The sequence below is a fragment of the Rattus norvegicus genome, chromosome 18, assembly GCF_036323735.1.
Source record: "Rattus norvegicus strain BN/NHsdMcwi chromosome 18, GRCr8, whole genome shotgun sequence".
Classification (NCBI taxonomy): Eukaryota; Metazoa; Chordata; class Mammalia; order Rodentia; family Muridae; genus Rattus; species Rattus norvegicus.
The window spans coordinates 63,279,960-63,304,650 of record NC_086036.1 but is presented as its reverse complement, the minus strand read 5'-3'; the positions used below and the strand labels follow the sequence as shown (position 1 = coordinate 63,304,650).

Below are 24,691 nucleotides of genomic sequence, written 5' to 3'. Positions count from 1 at the left end.
AAAGGAGGAGGGCAAGCCAAGATGAGTTTCACTGGAAGGGGTAGCCATCAAGGGTCCTGAAGGAAAAGCTGTCGATCCCCTCCATTATAAAGTGTGTCAGAGTTGCACATGAGTCTCAGGGAAACAGCCTTCAATTCCAAAGTAACTAAAGGATTGCCCTCTCTTACAAGTTTCTGGCAAGGGAGTGCCCTCCAAGGATTTCTGAGTGCCTTCTCTTACGGGTTTCTAGAAAGGGAAGTTAGTTTCTAGATCAAGGAGCTCCATCCAACATTAGCCAGCTCTCGTGCCCAAGAAGAATCACTAGGCAGGAAAGCACTAGATAAAAGCAACTTCATGGTTGTCTTGGGCTTGAGCATGGGACTGTTGTAACACCAAGTCCCATAAAGACTTCTCTCGTGAGTGATGGGAGAGATGACAGCAGTCGAGCTCTTCCAGAGGACCAACGCTCCATTCCTAGCACCCACTCAAGCAGCTCACAACTGCCTCTGGTTCCAGCTCCAGGAAGACCTACCCCCCACCAATCCGCCTGCTTCCTCAGGCGTCTGCACTCTTGTGACATATCCATAAATAAAAGTAAATCTTTAAAACAGCAGTTTGGTGACTACAAAGACAGCTCAGACAGTAAAGTGCTTAGCACACAAGCATGAGGGCCTAACTCAGATCCCCAGCACGTGTGGAAAACAGTCCGGCATAGTGGCAAGCAGTGAGGCCACTGGCTTCCTGGCACACCTTCCCTAGTGTGACAGCAGACAGGGACAGCACCCTGGCAGTAAGCCCAACTCAAGCCTCCGTCCCCTGCGTAGTCTCATGCACTCTCACGGCTGCAGCCCACATTTCTGAGTGCACAAAGGCCTGGCTCCACAGGCTCTCAACCCTGCCAAGACCGCCCCACTGTGGCACTTCCTAGAGACGAGTGGGGCTTCCTCACACACTATATTCTGGGTTTTGCCTGTTAGGCTCCTAGTTTGTGTTTTTTCTGTGGGTTTTGTTACTTTGGGGGTTTATGGGATCCTTCAGTGGAACATACTGGAATATGAGGCTGTCCTTTGAGATGTTTCTTCCAGGTACTTGAGCACTGACTAGCTGTGGAGTGGGATGTGTGAGGCTGATGTGATACTGTATTTTTTTGAGCTGACTTGTGTCTGTTTTCTTAACTTAAAATTAAGGTCTAGCTCTCGGTCCCATACTGAACTCGAGTTGGAAGAGGCATGCCCGGTCTCAAAATGGAGGTAAAACCACCCGCCCCCCAGCCTGACTCCAGCCTCAGTAGGCTGGAGTAGAGGTGGGGTTGGGGTTGGGGGCGGATGCAAAGGAGCCAGAGCAGTGAGGAAGCCGTTTATTGGTGGTTGAGCTTTGAAAGCACAGGTGATAGCTTAAGAGAACATTTTGAGAAATGGGGCACACTTACAGACTGTGGTAATGAGAGATCCTCAAACACAACATTCCAGAGGCTTTGGTTTTGTGACCTACTCTTATGTGGAAGAGGTGGATGCTGCAATGTGTGCTCAGCCACACAAGGTTGATGGACGTGTGGTGGAACCAAAGAGCTGTTTCTAGAGAGGATTCTGTAAAGCCTGTTGCCCATTTAATGGTGAAGAAAATTTTTGTTGGTGGTATTAGAGAGGATAGAGAAGAATATAATCTGAGAGACTACTTTGAAAAGTATGGCAAGATTGAAACCATAGAAGTTATGGAAGACAGGCAGAGTGGAAAGAGAGAGGATTTGCTTTTGTAACTTTTGAAGATCAGGACACAGTTGATAAAATTGTTGTTCAGAAACACCACACTATTAATGGGCATAATTGTGAAGTGAGAAAGGCCCTTTCTAAACAGGAGATGCAGTCTGCTCCATCACAGAGAGGTCACGGAGGTGGACCTGGCAACGTTATGGGTCATAGAGGAAACTTTGGTGGAGGAGGAGGCTATGGTGGTGGAGGTGGTGGCAGCAGAGGCAGTTATGGAGGTGGCAATGGTGGATATCATTGATTTGGAGTTGATGCTGGCAACTATGGTGCTGGTTCTAGTTACAGTAGTAGAGGAGGTTATGGAGGTGGTGGACCAGGATGTGGAAACCAAGGTGGTGGATATGGTGATGGTGGAGGACATTATGGTTACAATGGAGGAGGAAAGTTTGGTGGAGGTAACTATGGTGGTGGTGGGAACTATAATGACTTTGGAAATTATAGTGGACAGAGACAGTCTAATTATGGTCCCATGAAGGGGGTAGTTTTGATGGCAGAAGCTCAGGCAGTCCCTATGGTGGCTATGGATCTGGAGGTGGAAGTGGTGGATATGGTAGCAGAAGGTTTTAAAGTAAAACAGAGACAAATGGAAAAAATTAAGGTCTAACCTCTTATAACACTAGATCATAAACCATTAACTCTTATGATGATGAATCCCAAAAGGAAGGAGGGTTGTGGAATCCACTTCCAACTAAAACAGAAGTTATAAAGCCAAATGGCTTTACACAGAACAAACATTGAACACAACTATACTCCTTAATTTGATTGAACTTCAAACAAGAATTACCTACTTTTCTCACTGCTGTGACAGGAGGCAGCTTATGGGTTTGACACAGTTCAGAAGAGTATAGTCCATTGTGGCTGCAGAAGTGGTGTGGTCTGAGGTGCCAAGCAAACAATGAGAACCCTGCACTCTGGTGGCTTTTGCCTTTCCCCAGTTGCCTGTGGGGGGAATGGTGCTGCCCATGGTCAGAGGAGGTGTCCTTTCAGCCAAACGGTGGCTAACCCAGTGACTGTGGCAAGAAGCCTTCAGTGACCTCAGGAACTAAGGCCTAGGCTCTTGGCAATGAGTTCTCAAAGGGGACTTTTCAAGACACTGTTGTTTAAAAGTAGAAAAGAGTCAGTCACAAAAATAGTTATAGTATGAACCAGGTTTAATGAAAGAAAAAGACATAGGAATAGTCATAGGAAAGTTCTAGAGGGGTCTAAAAATAGTGAGTGGACCAACAGAGGGAGAGCAGAAGTCTATACTATTCAACAGATTCAGTACCTCTTTTTAAAACTACAAATATGGAGTGTGTGTGTGTGTGTGTGTGTGTGTGTGTGTGTGTGTGTGTGTGTTTTAAACAACCTTGATGGTAGGAAGCCAGACCTGACAGACTCGTAATTCATAAGAGGTGGAAGAAGATGGAGGAAGCCAGCGCATTTATAGTGAGTTGAAGGCCAACTGAGTTACATGAGACCTTGTCTCAAAACAGAATACAGTAGGCAGTACCTCATGCCCACGTCCCTGACTGAAACACTGACAGACTAAAGACCACAAAAAAATGAGGAACACAGAAACTCTGAGGCAGGAAGGCGATGTAGGTATGGGGGAGGGGCTTCAGTCTAGGACAAGATCACAAAAGCACTCATACCCCAGCAAGACCCAGAAGCCCAGGCTACAGAGAGGGAATTAGCTGGACAGCTCCTGGTACCTAGCAGGAGATTCCCACCTTCAGGGACAACCAGGCTTGTCAGGAGAACCTGATGAAAAGACAGTTGGAACTTGACAAGGATTCCATGACGAGCATGGTGGTACAGACCTGTGATTCCAGCACTTGAGATGCTGAGGCAGGAGGAATGCCATGAGTTTCAGAGCAGCCAGGGCTACCTACATAGCAAGATCTGTCTCAATAACAACAACCAAAAAGAGTCAAGCATTGCGGCCCAAGTCTGTAATCTCAGGACTTGGGAATGGGGAAGCAGGAGGAAGAGTTCAAGACCATCTTCAGTCACACAGAGTTCAAGGCCAGTTTTGAGTTTGAAAATCCCAGTTGCTGCTGGAACTCATAGTGGCCTGTGTAGAGAGCTCCTGAACTGTTTTTGGATGCAGTGCATGATGGGGACCCTGAGGGCTAGAGAGCAATTTCTCATTCTCCTTCCCAGAGGCAAGTGGGACACTATAAAGGACATAGGGTCACCAGGAACAGAGGACAACAGCCAGGCCCCTAGAGAAGGTTTGCAGGATCTACCCCAGCTTAGCCTGCAGGGCATGAGGAAAGGGGAGCTCTTCTCTTGGTGGAGTGTCCAGAGCCAGCACAAAGAAGTGACACTCCTTCCAGAAGCAAATAAAAGCTTAAAACCAACATGGGCAGTACAGCCTAGCACAGGACCTACAGCAGAGCCCAGCAGACGAGGGCTCCACGCCACTCCCGAGAAAGAGCCTCTCACAAACAGCCTCGCAGAGCTGGCGCCTTGGCCTGATGCTACACTGGGAGGTTATCGTGGACAAGGAGGATTCCAGCAGATACCTCTTCCAGACTTGGCGGGAGCCACTCCACACTTGCCTCTCGTCTTATTTGTCCACACTTCCTTCTTTCCTTTCTTCTTTGACTCTTTTTGGTGAGACATCTGAGTGAAGAGAGGGGTGGGTTAGCTCTAGTTGATGAAGAAACAACCTGCAGAGCTTAGACATCACATCAGGGCTCGCTCACGCGCTCTCTCTCTCTCTCTCTCTGTCTCTCTCTCTGTCTCTCCCTCTGTCTCTCTCTCTCTCTCTCTACACACACACACACACACACACACACACACACACACACACACACAGACCTGCACACAGCTCCCACAAGCTCAGCTCAGATTGATGCTTAGAGACCCCAAAGCAGGTCTTGGCCTTGGATTCAAGGGAAACTTCTCTGCCATGTTTTGTTGACAGGAAAAAGCAAGAAAATCTTAAAGATACCTCAAACCCCACAGCTTGTTGGCTGAGGGAAATGAGGAAGCAAACATGACTGGAGGCAACAGAGGGATGCAAGCCACCACTGTCAGCAGGGACATTCAGGCAGGAAGTGAGGAGGTCTCACCTAAAGGGAAGTAGGATGCTCTCTGTGAGGACATAAGACAAATGCCAACCAATTAAGTGTCAAAGATCTGAGGGCTGAAGAGACCAAGGAACATCTGTGAGGAGCTGCTTTTGCCACTACAGTGATGAGTGAACAGGCACAAAGCATTCTTCATAGAGACGTGTACAAACGGGTTGGTGCTCAGAGGTAGAGGGCTTACCCAAGCCTAGCAGGCGTGAGGTCCTCAGTCCACTCCCCAGCATAATAAAAATAATAACAATGAATTGTTTTTCAAGAAGTACAAATTTTACCAAGACGAAACACTCCAGATTAAATTTGCTGATAACACTGTGAACCTAATCGCAGAGGCTCTTCAACAGCCATGACAGTCCTGAAGAATGTTCAGACAGCCAGGTGCTGAGACCTCAGGGAAGCAACTGCTACACCGCCTTCCTTCCCAGACTCCGGCTGGCAAGAGCTTAGGTGTTTCCTGGAAAGAAGCCTTGGCACAGACTAAGGGCAAGAAAAGGGTGGAGCTGTCCACTGTGACAGACAGTATGCAGCAATCTCTCATGCACGCCATGCACACAGGTAATGAAAAGCTAAAACTGTACCAGGTTAAGAAGTTTCTGTGACTGCCCCTTGTGTCACCAGGCATGGGTGCAGACCTGTTAGCTTATGGCGCTCTCGGAATGTTCAATTATCCACTCAATGGCAGCCCACCCCTGCAACAACACAGAAGGACTTCAGTTCTTGCACATGCAGGAGGGAACTGCTGTGGTAAAATGTACCAATAATCTCCCTGAACCATGGACAATGAGGTGGTCTGAATAAACATGGCCCACACAGGCCCATAGGGAGTGACACTAACAGGAGGTGTAACCTGTTGGAGTAGGTATGGCCTTGCTAGAGGAAGTGGGTTGTTAGGGGTGGGCTTAGAGGTCTCAGAAGGTCAAGCCAGGCCTAGTGGGCTCACTGCCTCTTCCAGATACCGCAAGTGTAGAGCTCTCGGCTGCTCTCCAGCACCATGTCTGCCAGCACAATGCCATGCTTCCTACTATGACAATGGACTAATCCTCTGAACTGTAAGCCAGCCCCTATTAAATGTTTTCCTTTTAAGTCTTGAGATGGTCACTGTATCTCTTTAAGCAATAGAAACCTTAACTAAAACAATCCCCATACGCAAGCTATTCAAGCTCAGAAACACAATGGGATGTTTCCGATACCTAAATTTCTCTAGAGTTAAAGAATGTACCAGCTTGAGCTGGTCATCTCAAGGTCAACACCCTCTTGGAATAACACAGCCAATCCACATCTGAGAGAGACCTAAGACATCCCAAACTCCCAGAGCCAAACTGCCGTGTGGAGACCAGAGAGACCAGGATGAACTTCAAAGCAATAGTAATACTTACTGGGACAGATGTCTTTCCCCTCAGAACCTGGCCAGCCCTTCTGTATCTCTATAGAGCTGGAGGGGGATTCTATGGCCAGAGAAGCTCAACTACAAAGATCCTAGTCCTCAGGAGGACCCAAGGACCAGACACGTCCCCACTTCACCTGGCACATAACCATGGAGTATACCAGGGCCCTCTACTGAGGTGTGCACCTTCTTGGCATTGGAGGATATCGTGGTGGCCATTAGACTTTCCAGGTAGCTCCCAAGGCTGATCCCCTTCACAGTGATGATGGCTTCTTGAGTGAGCACAGTCCTTCAGAAGAGCAGAAGTAAGTGGCTGACCAACCCCAGGAGGGAGGCTCCACCCACCCCGGTTGTTCAGTGTGTCCCAGGATGAGGTGACTCACTTTTCAGGGTTCTCTGGATGAGGCGTGTACACCAACCTCTCATTCACTGACACCAGATTCGTGAGCGTGATCTTTAAAACAAACACACACACATTAAAAGAAAACACCACTGGCTTTAGGGACACCACGGGGCGGCTCCTTTTGATGATGATTATAGATCTCTCCCTACACCCGAGGCAGGATCTACCTTCAAGGTACCCATCCATCGCCAAGCCTGTCACCAGCTGTAGGCTAGAGTCCACTCAGTAGCCAAATTTCCAGCCCTCATGGACTCTCTAAATGCCGGGATCTGCACAGAAGCATCAGCAGCCTTGTCTCCAGTCAGTCCTACTTCCTTCAGCAAACTAACTTACTGTTTGTCTTTTCTATTAAAACCTTCCTAGAGCCAGTGAGATAGCTCAGCAAATAAAGGTGCTTGCCACATGGGCCTACCAACATGAGTTTGATTCCTGGAATCCACTTAAAGAAGAAAGGAGAGAACTGACTTCATAAAGCTGTCTCCTGACCTCCACATGCATTCAGTGGCATGCTCACATACAGTAATAAAAATTAAAAATAAAAAAAAACTACCTAAAAAAAAATGCCTCTAGACTATCCTGGTGAGCAGAGCTCGCTACAGCACTACGGCGTTCCATTTGTGTGTGGCTAATGAATGCCCAGGATGCAGACTGGAGAATGGCACCAGGGAAACAGGAACGACGTTAACACACAGGTTGTCTCTTCAAAGAGAGAGATGCATAACCTGTTTTCTGCCTAGAAGGCTGGGAGCCAACATAGCTAATAGCCTGGTGACTTTTGTGCTGTCTGTGGCACTGACTACACAGGATCCTCCTCCTCCTCATCTTGAGCTTGTTTTTCTCAGTCAGACCACAGGAAGCTATCCTTACGGACAATGTCACTTGTTCTTTACAAAGAGATCCGATGTAGTCCCGTCTTAAGCTTTGTCATGCATTGAGTTCATTACCACTGGAAAACCTCACCAAGTTGTGCTGTGCTAAATATGTCTCAAACTACCTGGGGTCAGACTCTCAAAGTTTGAACCAATACCAGCTACTGAGTTCTGTTGAACCCAACTGCCTTCTTGTCCCCCGGGATTATCACTTCTGGCTGTGGTGTGCCAGCCACCTCACACTCCACCACTGTGACTCAGGACAGACTGGGTTCGATCATGGCTGTTGCTTTATCTAACTGTTCACACTTTGTGAAAATTGTGTGCACTTCCGTCTCATTCTTCATCCTATTTGTATTAATACAAGAAAACTGAACACATTGCATAACATTCAAATCAGGGTAAGAAGTGGCTAATCCCACACTAGGAAGATCTCTTGGCGTTCCAGGTCAGCCTGGTCTACGTACTTAGTTAGACCCTGTATCAAAATAAATAAAATTTAAAAAATCAGCATAAACATTTCTGATTCCTCAAATATTTATATCTTTGTGGTAGAGACATTCTAAATTTCTAAATATTTTCTTTTAGTTCTTTTAATACACACACACACACACACACACACACACACACACACACACACACACATACCTGGGATATCTGAAGGATATCTGTGAGTTCCAAGCCAGCCTGGTCTTCATAGCAAGTGCTAGGCCAGCTGGAGCTACATGGTGAGACCCTGTTTTATGATTACGATTGCGATTATTATTATTTATAAAATACACTTCCTAAAAACAAGTGCGCTCAGAGCGAGCAAAAGGCAAGCTGGAAGTACGGTTTCAGGGAGGCGTTACGCACCATCGGGGAGCAACATTAAGCACCTTCTCATCCTAGACCACTGCTTACATTGGTGGAACACAGCTCCATTTTCCTGGCAGCGGGATCCACGACAGAGCGCTCTTTGATGTACGTCAAGGTCCTGTTGGCTCCCAAAATCTAAGAGACGATAGAGTAGAGCACCATGCTAAGGACCAGTTATGCATTTCCTTACAACAAACCCTCTATGGATTCAAAGACGGGCAAAGAGATCAATCCCCCAGCAGATATTAGAAAGTGGAGCTAAGAGTTTAGAACATGAGAACGTTTCGACAAAACTTGAACCAGGGAAACCTGAGATCCGAGGAAAGAGGCTCCCTGCCGACAGTTTTGAAGGCAAGAATCGGCCTGCGGGAATGGTTTCCACATCCTACACACAATCCAGGAGTGGCAAAGGAGCCCCAAGGAGACCCTGGGGCTATACAAGGGCCTGCACTTGGAGTAGAGAGAAGGTCTACATTCTCACAGCTCTCCACCCGACCCCATCCCACCCCCATTTTTTGGCTCTAAAAGCGAGTGTAGGCTGAGTTGTGTCTACCCGAAGCGCACATGTAAAAGGTGTAACTGCAAATGTGGGATTCTGCGCCTTCACATGTGTCACTGAAGAAAGGTCACCCAGCTCACCTAACCCAGGGGGACTAGAGTCCTTCCCAGACAACAGAATGGGATCCATGGACAGTCTAAGGAGAAGGGGGGAGGGGCTGCAGAGACCCACTCTACCCAGCCATTTGTAGCATCCGACCACAGTAAGTGCCTGCGGCCACCCAGGGAACACGCAGGGAATTCTCACCGCACGCACGAGGCCAGGCAGCCCCCATTCGGTGCTGAGCAGGCGTAGGCTGTGCAGGCGCCCATAGCCATCCACGCTGCGCTCCAGCACATCCACACCCACCACGCACGGGTTCATCGGGTTAGGGTACTTCCGCATGGCTGCCTTGATCACCGTGTCCCAGGGATGGCTGTCAAGAGAACACAATCAGTATAGGAAGTGGTCCTGGGGCTCAGGTTCCCGTGTTTACTCCGGCCAGGCTGTCCTGGGTGCCGTCTAAACCCGTGTCTTCTGGCCGGGGGTCCAGGGGCGCTGCGAGGGGTGTCTGTACTGAGGCTACACGGGTTCATCAAGCTTAGTTGATCTCTGGCTTTTCCTGTCCAGGTCCTCCTCCTGTCCACGGAGGCAGAAACCTTTTGTGGGCACTTCTCAACAGTGAGACCAGCTCCCTATTTGCACCTCGCTGCAGTCCTCAATGCAGGATGGCCCCTGACTTCCCGTTGGGTTCATGGCCTTACCTAGGATGGCCTGGCTATCCGGCAGAATACCAAGGAATCTTAAGGATGTCCCAAGAACTCCCCAAGGTATCCCTTTTAGAGTCACACTTCTCTAAGTCAGAGCTTAGAGCTAAAGGGTGAAGAACTTTCCTCCTAATTTACCTCTTGCTCTCAGAGATGCCAAAGCCTCAGACAGCAGTCTACTCCTGTCCAGAGCAATGCCCTTGGTTAGGATGGACCTAACCTCAGACCTCAGACCCCTGAGATGGAGCAAAGTTAAAGGAGCCATCCTTCCAGATGTTCAACATAGGCCTTCCCCCACTGCTGAGAACTACTGTCAGGTCAGCTAGCCTTCCCTTCCTTCCTCTTACCTGTCCTGGAAGTCTCCCTTGCAAAGAGGAGTGTATCACCACCATGCCATCATATCTCTTTCTGACTCAGACTCAAAGATAAACAACTTGTTTACTTGCAGCAAAATAACCACAGAAGTTATTGTAGATATGTGTAAGTTATAAATTGTATTTTGTTGTTGGATTTTTGGATTTCAAGACAGGGTTTCTTTGTGTAGTCCTAAGTGTCCTGGAACTTCCTCTGTAGACCAGGCTGGCCTTGATATATGTGCCTGCCTCTGCCTCCTTAGTGCTGGTATTAAAGGTGTGCTCCTCCACCACCACCTGGATGTGTTGTGTTTTATCCTCATGTTTATATGTGTACCCATGTGTATCTGGTACCCATGGAGGCTAAAAGAGTATCAGATCCCCTGAACAGGAGTTACCTGCTGAGAGCTGTCCCTAAAGCTATGTCTAAGGTGACAAAACCCAGCCCCAGCCTTCATCCCAGCAGGGAGGCAGAGGCAGACAGAAGAGATCTGGATTTGAGGGTAACCTGGTTATAGAGCAAGTTCCAAACAACCAAGGCCACATAGAGAAACTGTGTATGGAAAAACAAAACATAAAATTAAGCAGCAAATTCTAGGCACAAAGTGCACCCACTGGCTAAGAAAACAGTACTATACAGCCAGCGTGCAAACCTCGTACATTAGGAGCTGAGAATGGCACGGCTGGCTGTAGGCATCTGAGCTGCTCGTGGAGGGGCTGCTGCTCATTAGCCTGCAGGAAGAAGCTGCAAGGGCACAAAGCTCTCTCTGGCAGATAAGAAGCTGAATGGAGGCCAATCTCCAGAGGCAAAGTCCCAGCTACACAGAGACTGGGGTGACTGTGTCCTATCCCAAAGGAAGGGAGGCCTCTGCCAACCCCCATTCCAGAATGGTCCCAAGCATCCATAGCAAGGTCTGCCTGGAACAACGAAGCAATGGGAGGACTAATTCTGGCTTCTGTGCTGTATTATAGTTCTTTGAAGGAAGAGAACAGAGAGAGACAGAAAGAGGGAGAGAATGTATACGAATTATTTGATTATATATATTCAAGGGGATCTGTTGGATTGGCTTACATGATCCTATCTAGGTAGCCCCCTCAGTGGCTGTCTCACTGGAGAGGCTGAGAGGCTGGTACCTGCTCAACCCACAAGGCTGATCCCAGCAGTCCCCATCTGGTGCTGAATGCCTAGAGGACAACTACAGAGCTGCTGGTCTTCAAGGCATTGGAATCTTGAAGAACTGATCCTAATGTCGAATGTCCATGGAGGAATACCATATCGACAGGAAGGATGAACTTGCCAGCAGGAGTGAGAGCAAGCAAGCAGACAGAATGCGAAGCTCCCCTTTTTCATGTCCTTTGATCTGTGTAGCAATCAGAAGATGCTTCTCACCCTTGTGGTGTGTCTTCTGCTTCAAGTCATCTGGTCAAGAAAGTCCCTCGAAGGAGTGTTCAGTAGCTTACACTTCAGTTGACCTGAGGTCCAGTAAATTCAGCAATGAAGACTCATCGCACATGCTAAGGAGCGAGAGTGTCTAAGGGGGAAAGAAGCCCAGGCAATAGCAGGGTGGTAGAAACCAGTGTCCAAGATCTGCCTAAATCAGCCAGGCAGTGGTGGCACAGGCCTTTGATCCCAGCAGAGGCAGAGACAGGCAGACCTCTGTGAGTTCAAGGCCAGCCTGGTTTACAGAGCAAGTTCCATTACAGCCAAGACTACAAAAGAGAAGGCCAGTCATGAAAAACAAGACAAAAACCAAATCAAAACAAACAAACAAACAAACAAACAAATGATTTGTCTAAGTCATTTAGTAAAAAGGCCAAGGTGCGAATACAACATAGAATCAATCGCGCTATGAGAGGAAGTTAGCCCAGAAGATCCACCAAGGATCCAGGATTCTGCTCTTCCCACTCTTGCTTATTTCTAGAAGTTGTAAGTTTGGAGGTTAAGAGGCAGTCACAGGACTATCAGCTCTATCCTACCTCCAGTGGGTTCTGCAGAGCGTGGGCCGCACCCTGGGGATTCTGGACCTGGCTGTCACAATGTGACTGGGACAGTACTAGCTTTTACCATATCAATATTTCTACTGATGACTCTTAGAGCAGTAGGGGAAAGTACTGGGCTCTCCCAGCAACGCAGGCTCCAAACCGCAGTCTGTCACACTGCTGCTCACACACGCACTTAGGGAAACAACTCAGGATTCTCTAAGGAGTAGGTGATGAAATGGTAAAGTGGTTAATCTGATCATCACTTGACCCTGAGGACTCTTCTCTTTGACAATCTGCAAGAGAACAGGAAGCGTGCCAGAAATATCTGCGCAGGACAAGCCGATCTCAGGCTGCCCTGGGTATGTCAGGCAGCTGTTCTGTTGAGAGCACACACAACAAGCTGCCTCTCAACACCCCTGCTTGCCCTTGCAGGAACAATGCACAAACTGTTCGCTCAGATTTGGGGACTTGGCGGGTGTTTTCTGGGAAGTGAAGGGAGCGAGCCTGTCACTTTAAGGCAAACATCTTTAGTGTTCGTTGTCCAAAGATAAAACCTGGGCTTCTGAATGAAAGCTGGAATCTTAGGAAACTTGTATCCATTACCATGAGCATGACCAGCCCACACTACAAACCTGGGGGGCTCACACACACCCACAGGACGGATGCACCACTTTCTGGTCATGCTGTTCTCAGTCACAGCAACAGAAACCCTAACTGAGGTCAGACATATTCATGTTTTACAACTCCTTATCTGTGTGATGCTGGACTCTACCCATACACCCTAACAAAGGCTATACATTACAAAACACCAGATACAGGCGTAGATAAGAGAGTCAAACTACAGAAATACAGGAATCGTGGATATTGTTTTTAAAGTACCAGAGTCTCCCAATTTCTGCAAAATAGTTATGTTTTTGATTTTTTTTTAATTGTTGACAGAGGGTCTCATATATACTCAGCTGACCTTGAACTCCTGATTTTCCTGCCTCTACCTCCCAACTGCTGGGACTACAGGCATGTACCATTAAGTCAAGCTTTTGGGGTTGGAGACTGAACCCAGAATTCATGCATTCAAGGCAAACATCCATCATCCTCATCCCAATTTTTACTCTAAATTGTATAGTAGTAAGTAGTAGAGGCTTAAAACCAGGCATGATGGCGCACTCAGGAAACGGACACAGAAGCATCACGAATTCAAAGTCATCCTTAGCTCCATAGTGAGGACAGCCTGGGCTACATGAAACCCTGTGTCCAAAACCAAAAGGGAGCAGGGTTACTATTGTTTAATGTAAGGAATTAATATTTTAAAATTTCAATTACAATTTCTAATGGTAATATATAGTTAGTTGGTTCTTTTTTAAGATAGGGTCTCTGTATGTTTTAAGACACTTCCTCCTAAATGCTGGGGTTACAGGCTGTGACACTATACCTGGCTCTCTGATATAGTAATTAATATAAGATATAATCAACATAAACAAAACTGAGGGCCTCAATATCTCCAAGATTCAGTCTATGGCCACTTGTCTCTGTGCCTGGGACAAGGCAGAACACAATGACAAAGACTATGGAGAGATGGCTCGGGGGTTAACAGCACTGACTGCTCTTCCAGAGGTCCTGAGTTCAAATCCCAGCAACCACATGGTGGCTCATAACCATCTGTAATGGGATCTGATGCCCTCTTCTGGTGTGTCTGAAGACAGCTACAGTGAATCCATATACATAAAATTAAATAAACATAAATATATTTTAAAAAAGAATAAAGTAGTAAAATATTTTTTAAAAGATCATGGAGTACAGGAGCAGCTCCCCTCAAGACAGAGAGAGCAGAAAGAAGTAAGAGAAGGAGTGAGGGCCAAGGCACACTTCAGGGGACTCCCTCCAACAAGATCCCAGCTTACATGGGTCCACCATTTCCCATTCTCAATGTAGGAGATCAATATTAGGTCAGAGAGCTCACAAACTCATCTCCTTTGGCAGTGGTTCTCAATCTCTGGGTCACAACCTCTTCGGGGGTCATAGATCAGACATCCTGCATATCAGATATTTACATTACAAATCATAACAGTAGCAAAACTAGTTAGGAAGCAGCAATGAAAAGAATTTTATGGTTGGCGGTCACCACAACACGAGGAACTATATTAAAGGGTTGCAGGATTGGAAGGTTCAAAGCCACTGTATAGAAAAGCTCTTGCAAACATACTCAGAGGCGTGCCTTACCAATCTCCGGGTGTCTCTCAATCCAAGATAACCGTATTGGCCATCACAGGCCGTAAGTACAGAACAAGCACATGTGTCCTTTCATAAGATAGGGCAAATTATCGCATTCATAAGGTAGGTTATACGGCTAGTGTAATCAAGGTATATGTACATCAACTTATATCCATATGTATCAGCTTAGAGCTCAAAAACACACATGATTGGAGGAAAAAGAAACTGCCAAAGACCCTTGCGGGATGATGTCGGTGATCCCTATTTGGGAAAAACAAACCACATTATGCGGATTTACACATAGGCATACACGTATGTGATGGCGTGGATGCTGGCATGTTTACATGTGTCAGCATGTTTTCGACATTTGCCATCTCAGTTGCCTTTGTTGAAAAGAAAAAGAAGAGATAAAACTGAGAAGGTAAAGTGGACATTTTCTGCCTCTCTGGAAGGTTACTTCTTTCCCAGCTCCTCACTAGAAAGCAAGCTAGCTGTAGGTTTTTCTCAAAGCCCCACTACCATGAGTGGGTGCTGATGGCCTGCCAGAGTCTACTGCTGCCCTTATTCTGGAGGGGCATGTGGTCTTCCTGTGAGCTTCTCCCCGTGAGCAGTGCCAGGGTCAGGCACTGGCAGGGGACCTGGGTCATAAAACAAAGAACCAACACATGCTAGCTACCATATGGGTGAGCCTCAAAAATGATGATGATGATGACGACGACGACGACGACGACGACAATGCTTATCACAAGACACCAGACACAGGAAAGCACTTATGATGTTGACTATTTATATAAAATATCCAGGAGATAAATCTACAGGAACAGATCAGTGGTTCCTCGGGGCAGGAATGGGGAGGGAGTACATCTCCCACATAAAGTTCAGTATATCTTTAGACGATAACAGGAATGTTCTAAAACTGGACCACCACAGTGATGGCTGCACAATCTGCAAAAAACTAAAAATGACAAAAACCAATTTCTGTAACTGTACTAAAAATTAGTCAACTATATAATATATTTAAAGTTTTTCTCATGTTCTCTTTCACATGTATGAGGGTGAGTGCTGTGCGTGGGGTGTGCGTGCCTGTGGAGGCCGGAGACCGATGCAGAGATCCTCTTACCCCTTTTCACTGAGGCAGGGCAGTCCTGCCAGCTAGCTTGCTCCAGGCATCCCCATCTCCATCTAACCAAGCTAGACTCACAGGCCGGCCTCTCCAATCACTGAGTTGCCTGAGTTCTGGAGATCTGAACTACAGCCCTCACGCACTCATGGCAAAGACTAGCCAGTGAGCCATCTCCCCAGCCCAGAACTGTAGAATACACTTTTAAGTGGATGACTTGAGGCCAACAAGATGGATCGGCTGCTAAAGATGTCTGCTGTCAAACCTCGAAATCTCAGTGGGATCTCCTGATCCACAAGGTAGGAGCTGAGAACCGAATCCCCCATGTTATCTTGACCGCAGCTTGCGCTTGAGTGCATGCACATGCGCGCACACACACACACACACACACACACACACACACACACACACACACACTAATTAATTAAATGTAATTTTAAAATTATTAAAAAGAGCCAACCTTAGTGTCACATGTATTTAATCCCAGCACTGGGGAGGCAGAGGCAAGCAGATCTATGTGAGCTCGGGGCCCTCCTGGTCTAAGTCCACACAGTGAAACCCTATCTCAAAAAAAGAAAAATAATCTCCCCCAAACACACACACATTAAAATGAGTGGTAACACATTACAGATTACAAAATGTAAATAATAATGATTAAAAAAAAAAAAGAACGGACGCTGCAAAAATGGTCAAAATTGTCAACAGTGATTTTCCAGTGGCAGTCAACATTTCAGGACCCTTAGGGTAACTCTCAGCCGGCCCAAGTCAATACTCTTGGCATCTCAGCATTTGATGACTTTCTACCCGTCTCTGCTTCTGGCCCGTACAAATCATGTCTGAATCTTGGGGAAACCTTCAGAAAGCCTGCCAACTTTTCCAAAAATCTACATACCACCTGTCTAAGGTTCCATATTTAAAAGGGATTTTTTTCTAAAGGCGGATGCTATAGTTCAATGATGGAACACTTTTCTAGCAAGCTCGAAACACTGGGTCGGGGCCCAGCACCATCGAAAAATAAAAATAAAGAAGCCAGGAGTTCTGAAGCCAGGTGGTCAATTTTTATTAGAAATTTTACACTTTAAAGGACAATGGACGACAGTTCTGTTTCATGCAGTCTCTTCACGTCCACCCTCGCTCGGAACGAAAAGCTTCTCTAATCGGGATCAGAAAGTCTCAAAAATCCTTTGAAAAGATATCAAAACACTCCATGACACGGTGGAAGGCGCCCCAAGGGTCGGGGGAGCACTCGAGGCAGTTCGCAGTCTCCCTGGTGGGGGCTTAGAGGCGTCCGTGTGCACAACGTATTCAGGACCAAACGCCCCAAATGCCTTCCTCATGTCTAGATTTCTCGGGGGAACCTAAGCCCCTAGGGCACCGTGGGTGACACCCGCTGCAAGGGGAGCTGGCCGTAGGCCGCTGCCCTACTCCGGATGGATCGCGACGACCCCGCGCAGCTCGCAGTCGGTACAAACCGGCTGAGGATGAGGAGGCCTCCCCACGCACCTGACACCCGGCTCCTCGCCCCGGCAGGACCCCGGCCCCGGAGCCGCTGCGGGTCCCGGCTCCCCGCCCCTCCCCGAGGCCGCACGGCTATGGCCACGTCCGCGCATTTCCCAGCGCAGCCCTCGGATGGCTCACCCGAACACGTGCTCCGAGCTCCAGATCTTCATCGCCGCAGCCGCAGGCCCAGGGCGCGAGTTCGGCGCTCTGCGGGATGCTGCGCGGCGCCGTGGGGGCGGGGCGCCCGCTGTACCGCCTCCCCCGTCACGTGGTCCGGACTGCGGCGGCTAAAAATAGGGAAGTGGGAGGCGAGTGGTACCCAGAGCGGCGCTGCCGCAGGGACATTCGCGAGTGCGCAGCCACAAACCGCAGCTCTGGGTTCTTTGACGCTGTCCAAATCACGGCCCTGCCCTTTCCAACCACACGCGAACGTCGTGGACAAACTAGAATTGCCAATTCAAAATAAAGTCTGGGTATTGAATAAGCTTAACACCCCAATCCTATCAAAGCCCGTCACAGGCAACCTACTAGAGAGGCTACAAAGACGGAGCTCTCCTGCTAAGAAACAGAAGTAGCCAGTTCTGCGAACGCTTTTTACGTGAACAATATATTATGGGGCTGCCCCAAAAGGGTTGGGGACAAAAAGAGACTTCGTCCTAAAGTTATTAGTAACTGGAGCACTGCTCCAGAGGAACTAATTACATTTATCCTGGAGACACAAAACAGTTCTCGCCTCGAGGGGAGTAAGACCCAGTTTATTTTTGAGCCAAATATGAGTGATCATGATTCAGGAACAAGGATTGAGGTTTCCCTGAAAGGCATGACCCACAGCGGATGTGGTTACTTATGTGAGCCTGAATTAGTTTCAGAACAAAGAAAATCACAAATCGTGGCATTTACCAAGTCAGCAGGGACCAGGGCAACTAGGGAACTCTAGGCCCGTAGGGCTATAGGCCTCAGATGTTAACATTCTTAGCATTTGGATTGGTAAAAAGTCAGTGTAGGGGTTGGGGATTTAGCTCAGTGGTAGAGCACTTGCCTAGCAAGCGCAAGGCCCTGGGTTCGGTCCCCAGCTCCGAAAAAAAGAAAAAAAAAAGTCAGTGTAAAGGTTCTGATAGGCAAGGATATTTGGTCAGATACACGGGTATGCAATGAATTGTCTTCAGAGGGACTGAAAACCAGGCTGCTGGGTGGGTATGGCAGCCCAGTTCACTGGAGGTAGATATGGAATCTAGCAAACAAGATGGCTAGCTAGACTAAGAAGCTACAGTTTAGCAAGAGATTACATACATGCATGCATACATATATACATACATGCCGACACACGCACCATGTGCCCACACACATGCAAATAGGAGCATAAACATCACACACAAACACAAACGAAAAAGAAAAATTTAAAAAGGACTAAAAATCGCTCTAGATAATTTGGCTCTAATCGGCAACATTTTAACTCTCCGTAAGCACTAAGTTCAGTCAGTCCGCCTTGGAGTCTTTAACAAGGTGTGGCTTTTCTTTTCCCTGGGAACTTCAGAAAAATAGATTGATCATAAATTAGGCTGGCAGGGTGGCTCGTGTTTATAATCCCAGCACTTAGTAGGGTAGAGAAAGACTAGGAGTGAGAGAGGCCAGGTTGGACTACATAGCAAGTGTTAAATACGAAGTAAGATGTGCCAGACGTGGTGTGGCCTGGTGTAAACTGAGCTTAGCAGGGCACACCTCACCTGGGACATCTTCAGCTATAGATGGAGTCTGCGGCCTGGACAGCACAAAATCTTGTCAAGACAAACAGAGGCAACAAACATGCAAAAAAAAAAAAAAAAAAAAAAAAAAAGAGAGTAAAAAGAGGTTGGGAATATATCTTAGCGGTGAAGCAACTGCCTAGAATGAGCAATACGCATGGCTTAATTCCCCGAATAGGAGACAAATATCAGAAATTCAGCACCTCTTTCGGACACGAGGTATACCTGCAAATTGAAATCTCGTGGTCTCCAAAGTCATCCTCTGATCCTAGGGAAAAGGAAGCTCTCTATCTTTGATGTCACCATTTCAAAGGGATGGCTTCAAAATCTTTGAGAAAGACTGGCCCTGGTGGGTTAAAACTGAAAGGGTTTTATTTAACTCCCTGCAAACGCGTGCATGCATTTCAAGAAGCGAAGGCCTCTGCTGCCAGGGGTGGCTGCTCACGCCGGTTATCCCTCAGATTCAGAGGCTTGGAAGATCATCGGGAGTCTAAGCTGAGACGGCCCTGGCCCTGAGCTGTGTGAGACCCTGGCTCAAAAGCAAACATTGGCTCAGTGGTTAAAAGCACTTTCTAAGGCTGGAGAGGTGGCTCAGTGGTTATGAGCACTGACTGCTCTTCCAGAAGTCCTGAGTTCAAATCCCAGCATCCACATGGTGGCTCACAACCATCTGTAGTGGAATCTGATGCCCTCTTCTGGTGCATCTTAAGACAGCTCCAGTGTACTCACATAAAAAAATAAATAAATCTTAGGAAGGTTTTAAAGTAAAGAAAGAAAAAAAGAAAAGAAAAGCACTTTATGTAAACCTTGAATTTGCTCCTCTGGTCTCACAGTGGACGGAGAGAACGAACTCCTGAAAGTTGTCCTCTGACCTCATGCCTACCACAGCAAACCTGCTCTCAGATAATCACAATTAAGATAAAAACCAAGCTGGGTGTGGTGGTGCACAGTCACATCTCAGTATTTTGGGGGAGGATCAGGAATTAAGTCAACCTAAGTTACATAGTGAGTTCAAGGCCAGCTTGAGATACAAGAGACCCTGACTCTAACGGCGAGGTGTGCGATTACAAGTTTTCTAAAATAAATCCCCTAAGAAAGATAAAATGGGGAGGTAGAGGTGGGAGAGGAAGGAGAAAAGGGAGAGTCTCCCCCTTCGTTGACAAGAGACATGGCCACTGGCTATGCATTATTTGATTAAACCAAGCTTAAGGTGTGGTTGTTTCTTCACGTTCATCTATTTAATCCTCAATTACCCCATTTTACAAAGGAAGTTTCAGGCCCGTTGGATTCTGGCCCACAAGCTCTATACCAGACTGCATCTCAGCGAGGACAGCAGGTGTGATCTTCCCCATTTACAACTACCAAGACCAGCGACTCCATCAGACAGAAAAGGGAAAACGTGGGTCCATCTCTTTCTTTTTGTTTTGTGGCAGAATCTCACTATTTGTGGCCTCAAACTAGCAATTCTTGGTCCTCTGCTCCCCGAGTGTTGGGATTATAGGAGTAAACTGCCATAAAATGGCTCTCGTTTCATTTTAATGGCTTATGTAGTCCACATGGGATGGGTTCCTGAAGGGCTTCTCATTCAGCCAAGGCCACCCAGCACCTCAACCACACACACACACAGCAGCTCAGCCCTGTGTCTCACTGGCCCTCTGTATGGTGCTGGACTGGCAGCACACTGTATGGGTCCCTCACTCAGTGTTTTCCCTGTGTTCTTCCCACACTTTCTCAGCACTTTCTTCTTTCTCAGCACTCTCCCTGAAAGCATGTCCCAAGCCTCCTGTACCTCTATGCTGACTGATATTACGTCACGGACATAGGCTAGAGTCACTGGAGAGGAAGGAGCCTCTGTTGATAAAAAACGTTCTCATAAGATGAGACGGTCCGTAAAATGTAAGACATTTTCGTTGGTGATTGATGGGGAAGGGCCCAGCCCATTATGGGCCTGGGCTGGTGGTCCTGGTTCTATAAGAAAGCAGGTTTAGCAGGCCAGGGGGAAGCAAACCATTAAGCAGCGCCCCTCCATGGGCTCTGGATCAGCCCCTGCCTCCAGGTTCCTGCCTGTTTGAGTTCTGTCCTGACTTCCTTCAGTGATGAACAGTGATGTGGAAGTGTGCGCTGAATAAACCCTCCCCTCCCCGAGTTGCTTCCGGTCATCGTGGTTTCATCACAGCACTAGAAACCCTGACTGGACGGTCTCCGTGTCATACTTCCTCAAGCTTTAGTCTCGCTCCAGCGGCCTGGGTGCCTACAGTCTCGCAGCAGGCTCCATGCACAGTATTCCTTAGGGTCCCCAAGCTAGACACCCTTAAAGCCAGTCAGCCACAGCCTTTTGAAATCTACCGCTCGCACAGGGTGCTAAGCCACTCCTCTATCTCCATCCTACAGGACACAGCAGTCTTGGGCTAAGGTCGCCCCTCCCACGCCCCCCACCCCCCCCATCCCCCCACCCCCTTCATGAGTTACTTTTCTCTAAACCTTAGGGCCTTTATCTAAGAAAGAAGCTGACCAGCAGCAGCTACCCCAAGAGTGGGAGAGACTGGAATGGAACCATGAGACTAGCTTCCTTCCGCAGAGTGGCCTGACAGCTGTCATTGCCATCCTAACCCCACCCGCTTCCTCCTCATGACTGGTTTCTGCCTCCTATCAGCCTGCCTGAATACATGGTGCTACCCCATACCTGACAGCTGTGCCTTGTCCCTCAGGACCTGTCTCATGCCTCTGTAGGCATGCCCTATAGACATCAGGGCTGCCCTTGGGTGCCCCTCCCTCACTCCTAAGGCTCAGAAGCCCTCCTGCACCTCTGGCCCTACTCAACAAACTCCTTGGCTGCTGGACTTGATGGTCTGTCCCTCCTACCAGACTCACACTGGGCTGGGCTCAGGCCTTCTCAAAGCCTCTTGAGTGGGCATTTCTGGGGCAATATTCAGAAATTATCTTTCCCCTTCTTCCTCCTCCTCCTCCTTCTCCTCCTCCCCTTCCTCCCCTCCTCCTCCTCTTCTCCTCCTCCTCCTCTTCTTCTTCTCCTCCTCCTCCTCTTCTTCTCCTCCTCCTTCTCTTCCTCCTCTTCTTCCTCCTCCTCCTCCTCCTCTTCCTCCTCCTCCTCCTCCCCTTCTCCTCCTCCTCCTCCTCCTCTTCTTCTCCTCCTCCTCCTCTTCTTCTCCTCCTCCCCTTCTCCTCCTCCTCCTCCTCCTCCTCTTCTTCCTCCTCCTCCTCCCCTTCTCCTCCTCCTCCTCCTTCTCTTCCTCCCCTTCTCCTCCTCCTCCTCCTCCTCCTCTTCCTCCTCCTCCCCTTCTCCTCCTCCTCCTTCTCTTCCTCCTCTTCTTCCTCTTCTTCCTCCTCTTCCTCCTCCTCCCCTTCTCCTCCTCCTCCTCCTCTTCTTCTCCTCCTCCTCCTCTTCCTCCTCCTCCTCCTCTTCTTCTCCTCCTCCTCCTCTTCTCCTCCTCCTCCTCCTTCTCTTCCTCCTCTTCTTCCTCCTCTTCTTCCTCCTCTTCCTCCTCCTCCTCCCCTTCTCCTCCTCCTCCTCCTCTTCCTCCTCCTCCTCCTTCTTCTTCTTTGTGATTGTCCTGAGCCATTTAAATGCTGAGCAAAGTTTAGAAAGCGGGTCTCAGCTTCTTTGAGCTCTCCAAGGACAGGATCAGAACCCCATTTGCTGTGCACACAAGACCTAACCCAGTCTCTAGCAAACAGGCAGTATCTGGCAATTGCTTGTTCAGTGACTCAAGAATCATTCCTCGGGAGTGATAAGGTCAAGAGGGGCCTGGCCCTGCGTGGCAGGCACACCACCCAGGGTAACTCCCAGCAGTCAGCTAGTGCAGTGTTTCCAGCCCTGTTCGACCCTACTGCCCCCTGGGGAAACCTACAGGCGAGTCCAGCAGTGGCCTTGCTCTTTAGCTGTTTGAGACACACTTTGTGGTCCAGACTGGTCTCAGAGTCCTGATCCTCCTGCCTCAACTTCCCAGTGCTGGAATTATAGGCCTGCAGTGTGTGTGTGTGTGTGTGTGTGTGTGTGTGTGTGTGTGTGTGTGTGTGTTGGAGATTAAACCCAGGGTATTAAGTATGCCCTCTACTACTAGGATACATTCTCCCACTCTTTCAACATCTATTTTTGGGCCAGGCATGGTGGCACACACTTCTAATTCTTTCTCTTTCTTGGCAGAGTTTCAGTGAAACCTGGGCTAATATTAAAATAGATAGATAGATAGATAGATAGATAGATAGATAGATAGAGATAGAAGTATGATCAATCTGGTCTTCATCTTCCTGCCTCTACCTCCTGAATGTCAGAATTAAAGGCCTGAGCCACCAGGTATAACTCAAGCATTTCCTTCCTTCCTTCCTTCCTTCCTTCCTTCCTTCTTTCCTTTTCTCCTCCTCCTCCTTGTCCTCCCCCTCCTTCTTCCTCTTCTTCTATTTTTTTTAAAAGATTTTATTTTTTTATTGTATATGAGTACACTGTAGCTGCCTTCAGACACACCAGAAGAGGGCATCGGATCTCATTACAGATGGTTGTGAGCCACCATGTGGTTGCTGGGAATTGAACTCAGGACCTCAGGAAGAGCAGTCAGTGCTCTTAACCACTGAGCCATCTCTCCAGCCCCCCTCTTCTTCTTTTTTTAAATTAAAGACTCTGTTCCTAAAAATGAGTGCAATATTTGAGAAGTGCTATACCCAGGTAGTTGTTGTTTGTTTGTTTTGTTTTGTTTTGTTTTTAACTTAGAAAGAAAAACAACAACAACACAACACACGTTTGGAGTTGCTCCCTGCCTGTTTCCCACAGATATTTGTTTCATTCATTTCCCCAGAACTACAAGAAGACACAGGCTCGGGTGTATCACCAACTAAGTCAACAGCAGTAAAGACTCCGTTTGTAGAGCCTTACTGCTCTGTTGTGTTGTCAGAGCAAACAGAGCACCAGCACCACAGAGTGCCTTGCCCTGTGGAGGTTTACTGAGCTCTTCCTGACAGAATACGCTGGGAGGGGCTGCGGATGTAGCCTGTGGTATAACTTGCCTAGGCCCTGGTGCTTTGGGTTTAAATGCCAGCACTGGAAAAGAAATCACTGGAGGAGCTAGAGAGAAGGTTCAGAGGGTAAGAGCACTATGTGCTCGCAGAGATCTGGGTTTGGTTCCCAGCACCCCCATGGTGGCTAGCAACCATCTCTAACTCCAGTCTGAGGGGGATCTGATGCCCTCTTCTAACCTCCACAGGCACTGTGTGCATGTGGTGTACATAGATACATTTAGGCAAAACACTCGTAACACATAAGGCAATAAATAAATAAATCTTAAAGGAATTTCTGGAATCCAGACCCAGACATAATCATATCTATCTTGAGCCTTATTTTGCAAAGGTATCCAAGCATAGTACTATTATTATTATTATTATTATTATTATTATTATTGCTGTTGCTGTTGTTGTTATTGTTGTCAGGGTTTTTTTTGTTGTTGTTTATTTGTTTGCTTGTTTGTTTTGAGACAGGGTCTCTCTGTGTAGCCTTAGCTGTCCTGGAACTCACTCTGTAGACCACACCAGCCTCACATTCAGAGATCTGCCTGCCCGAGTGCGGGGATCAAAGGCAATGTGATACCACAGCCCTGCTTCCTAAGTGTGATCCTTTTCTTTTTGGGATGCTTTCTTCTCCCAAGGCCTGCTCGGAATCTGAATGGAGTCTCGCCAACACATGCCTTAAGTTTTCCTCCTTATTTCTGTCGTACACACATCAATTCTATATAGTTTACTGCACATAGTTTTCCACTGGGAACCTGGGAAGCCGTTTCCTTGCAAACCTTTCTCCGCTGTGCCTCTGGCATTGCAGTATATCATACTGTAAGGTGGCAAACACCAAGGAGTCTGATATACCCATTCTCTGGCAAGGAGACACATCCGGCTTTTTGCTTTGCCGAGGACTGAACTCGGGGTCTTGTACATCTTCGGAAAGCACTCCGTCTCTGAGCTGTGCTCCAGCTCTAAATCTAGGGACATTGTGACATTACTGGTTTATTTTACTGTACTATTGAGGAAACAGTGCAAGGAAATACTGACTCGCTCCGAGGAAAGGACTGGTTAAGGAATTCTAAATGCTCTGCTGGCACCGTTCACACAGCTTGTGTTGCTAACCCTCAGGGCTACTGTTGTAAC

At 47.8% G+C, this 24,691-nt stretch overlaps 1 protein-coding gene and 1 pseudogene across 11 annotated transcripts in view; one reads left to right on the top strand and one right to left on the bottom strand.

Annotated features, from left to right (window-relative positions):
- The first annotated feature begins 1,304 nt into the window (after window positions 1–1,304).
- Window positions 1,305–13,717, top strand: LOC108353173 (heterogeneous nuclear ribonucleoprotein A3 pseudogene; annotated as a pseudogene).
- The window catches only part of Prelid3a (PRELI domain containing 3A), a 32,949-nt gene continuing 11,136 nt past the window's right edge, over window positions 2,879–24,691 (bottom strand). The window contains exons 1-7 of one of the 11 annotated variants that reach the window (XM_063277599.1): window positions 16,944–17,468; window positions 9,142–9,310; window positions 8,382–8,471; window positions 6,590–6,660; window positions 6,393–6,495; window positions 5,455–5,511; window positions 2,879–4,355 (exon numbers count right to left, since the gene is read on the bottom strand). In XM_063277599.1, the coding sequence (XP_063133669.1) occupies window positions 5,458–5,511; window positions 6,393–6,495; window positions 6,590–6,660; window positions 8,382–8,471; window positions 9,142–9,310; window positions 16,944–16,975 (519 nt within the window). In that variant the 5' untranslated portion in view covers window positions 16,976–17,468 and the 3' untranslated portion in view covers window positions 2,879–4,355; window positions 5,455–5,457. Of the gene's footprint in view, window positions 6,496–6,589; window positions 6,661–8,381; window positions 8,472–9,141; window positions 9,311–16,943; window positions 17,475–24,691 lie in introns of those variants that run through there. The other 10 variants (NM_001109570.1, XR_005496076.2, XM_039097133.2 and 7 more) reach the window with 10 other exon arrangements.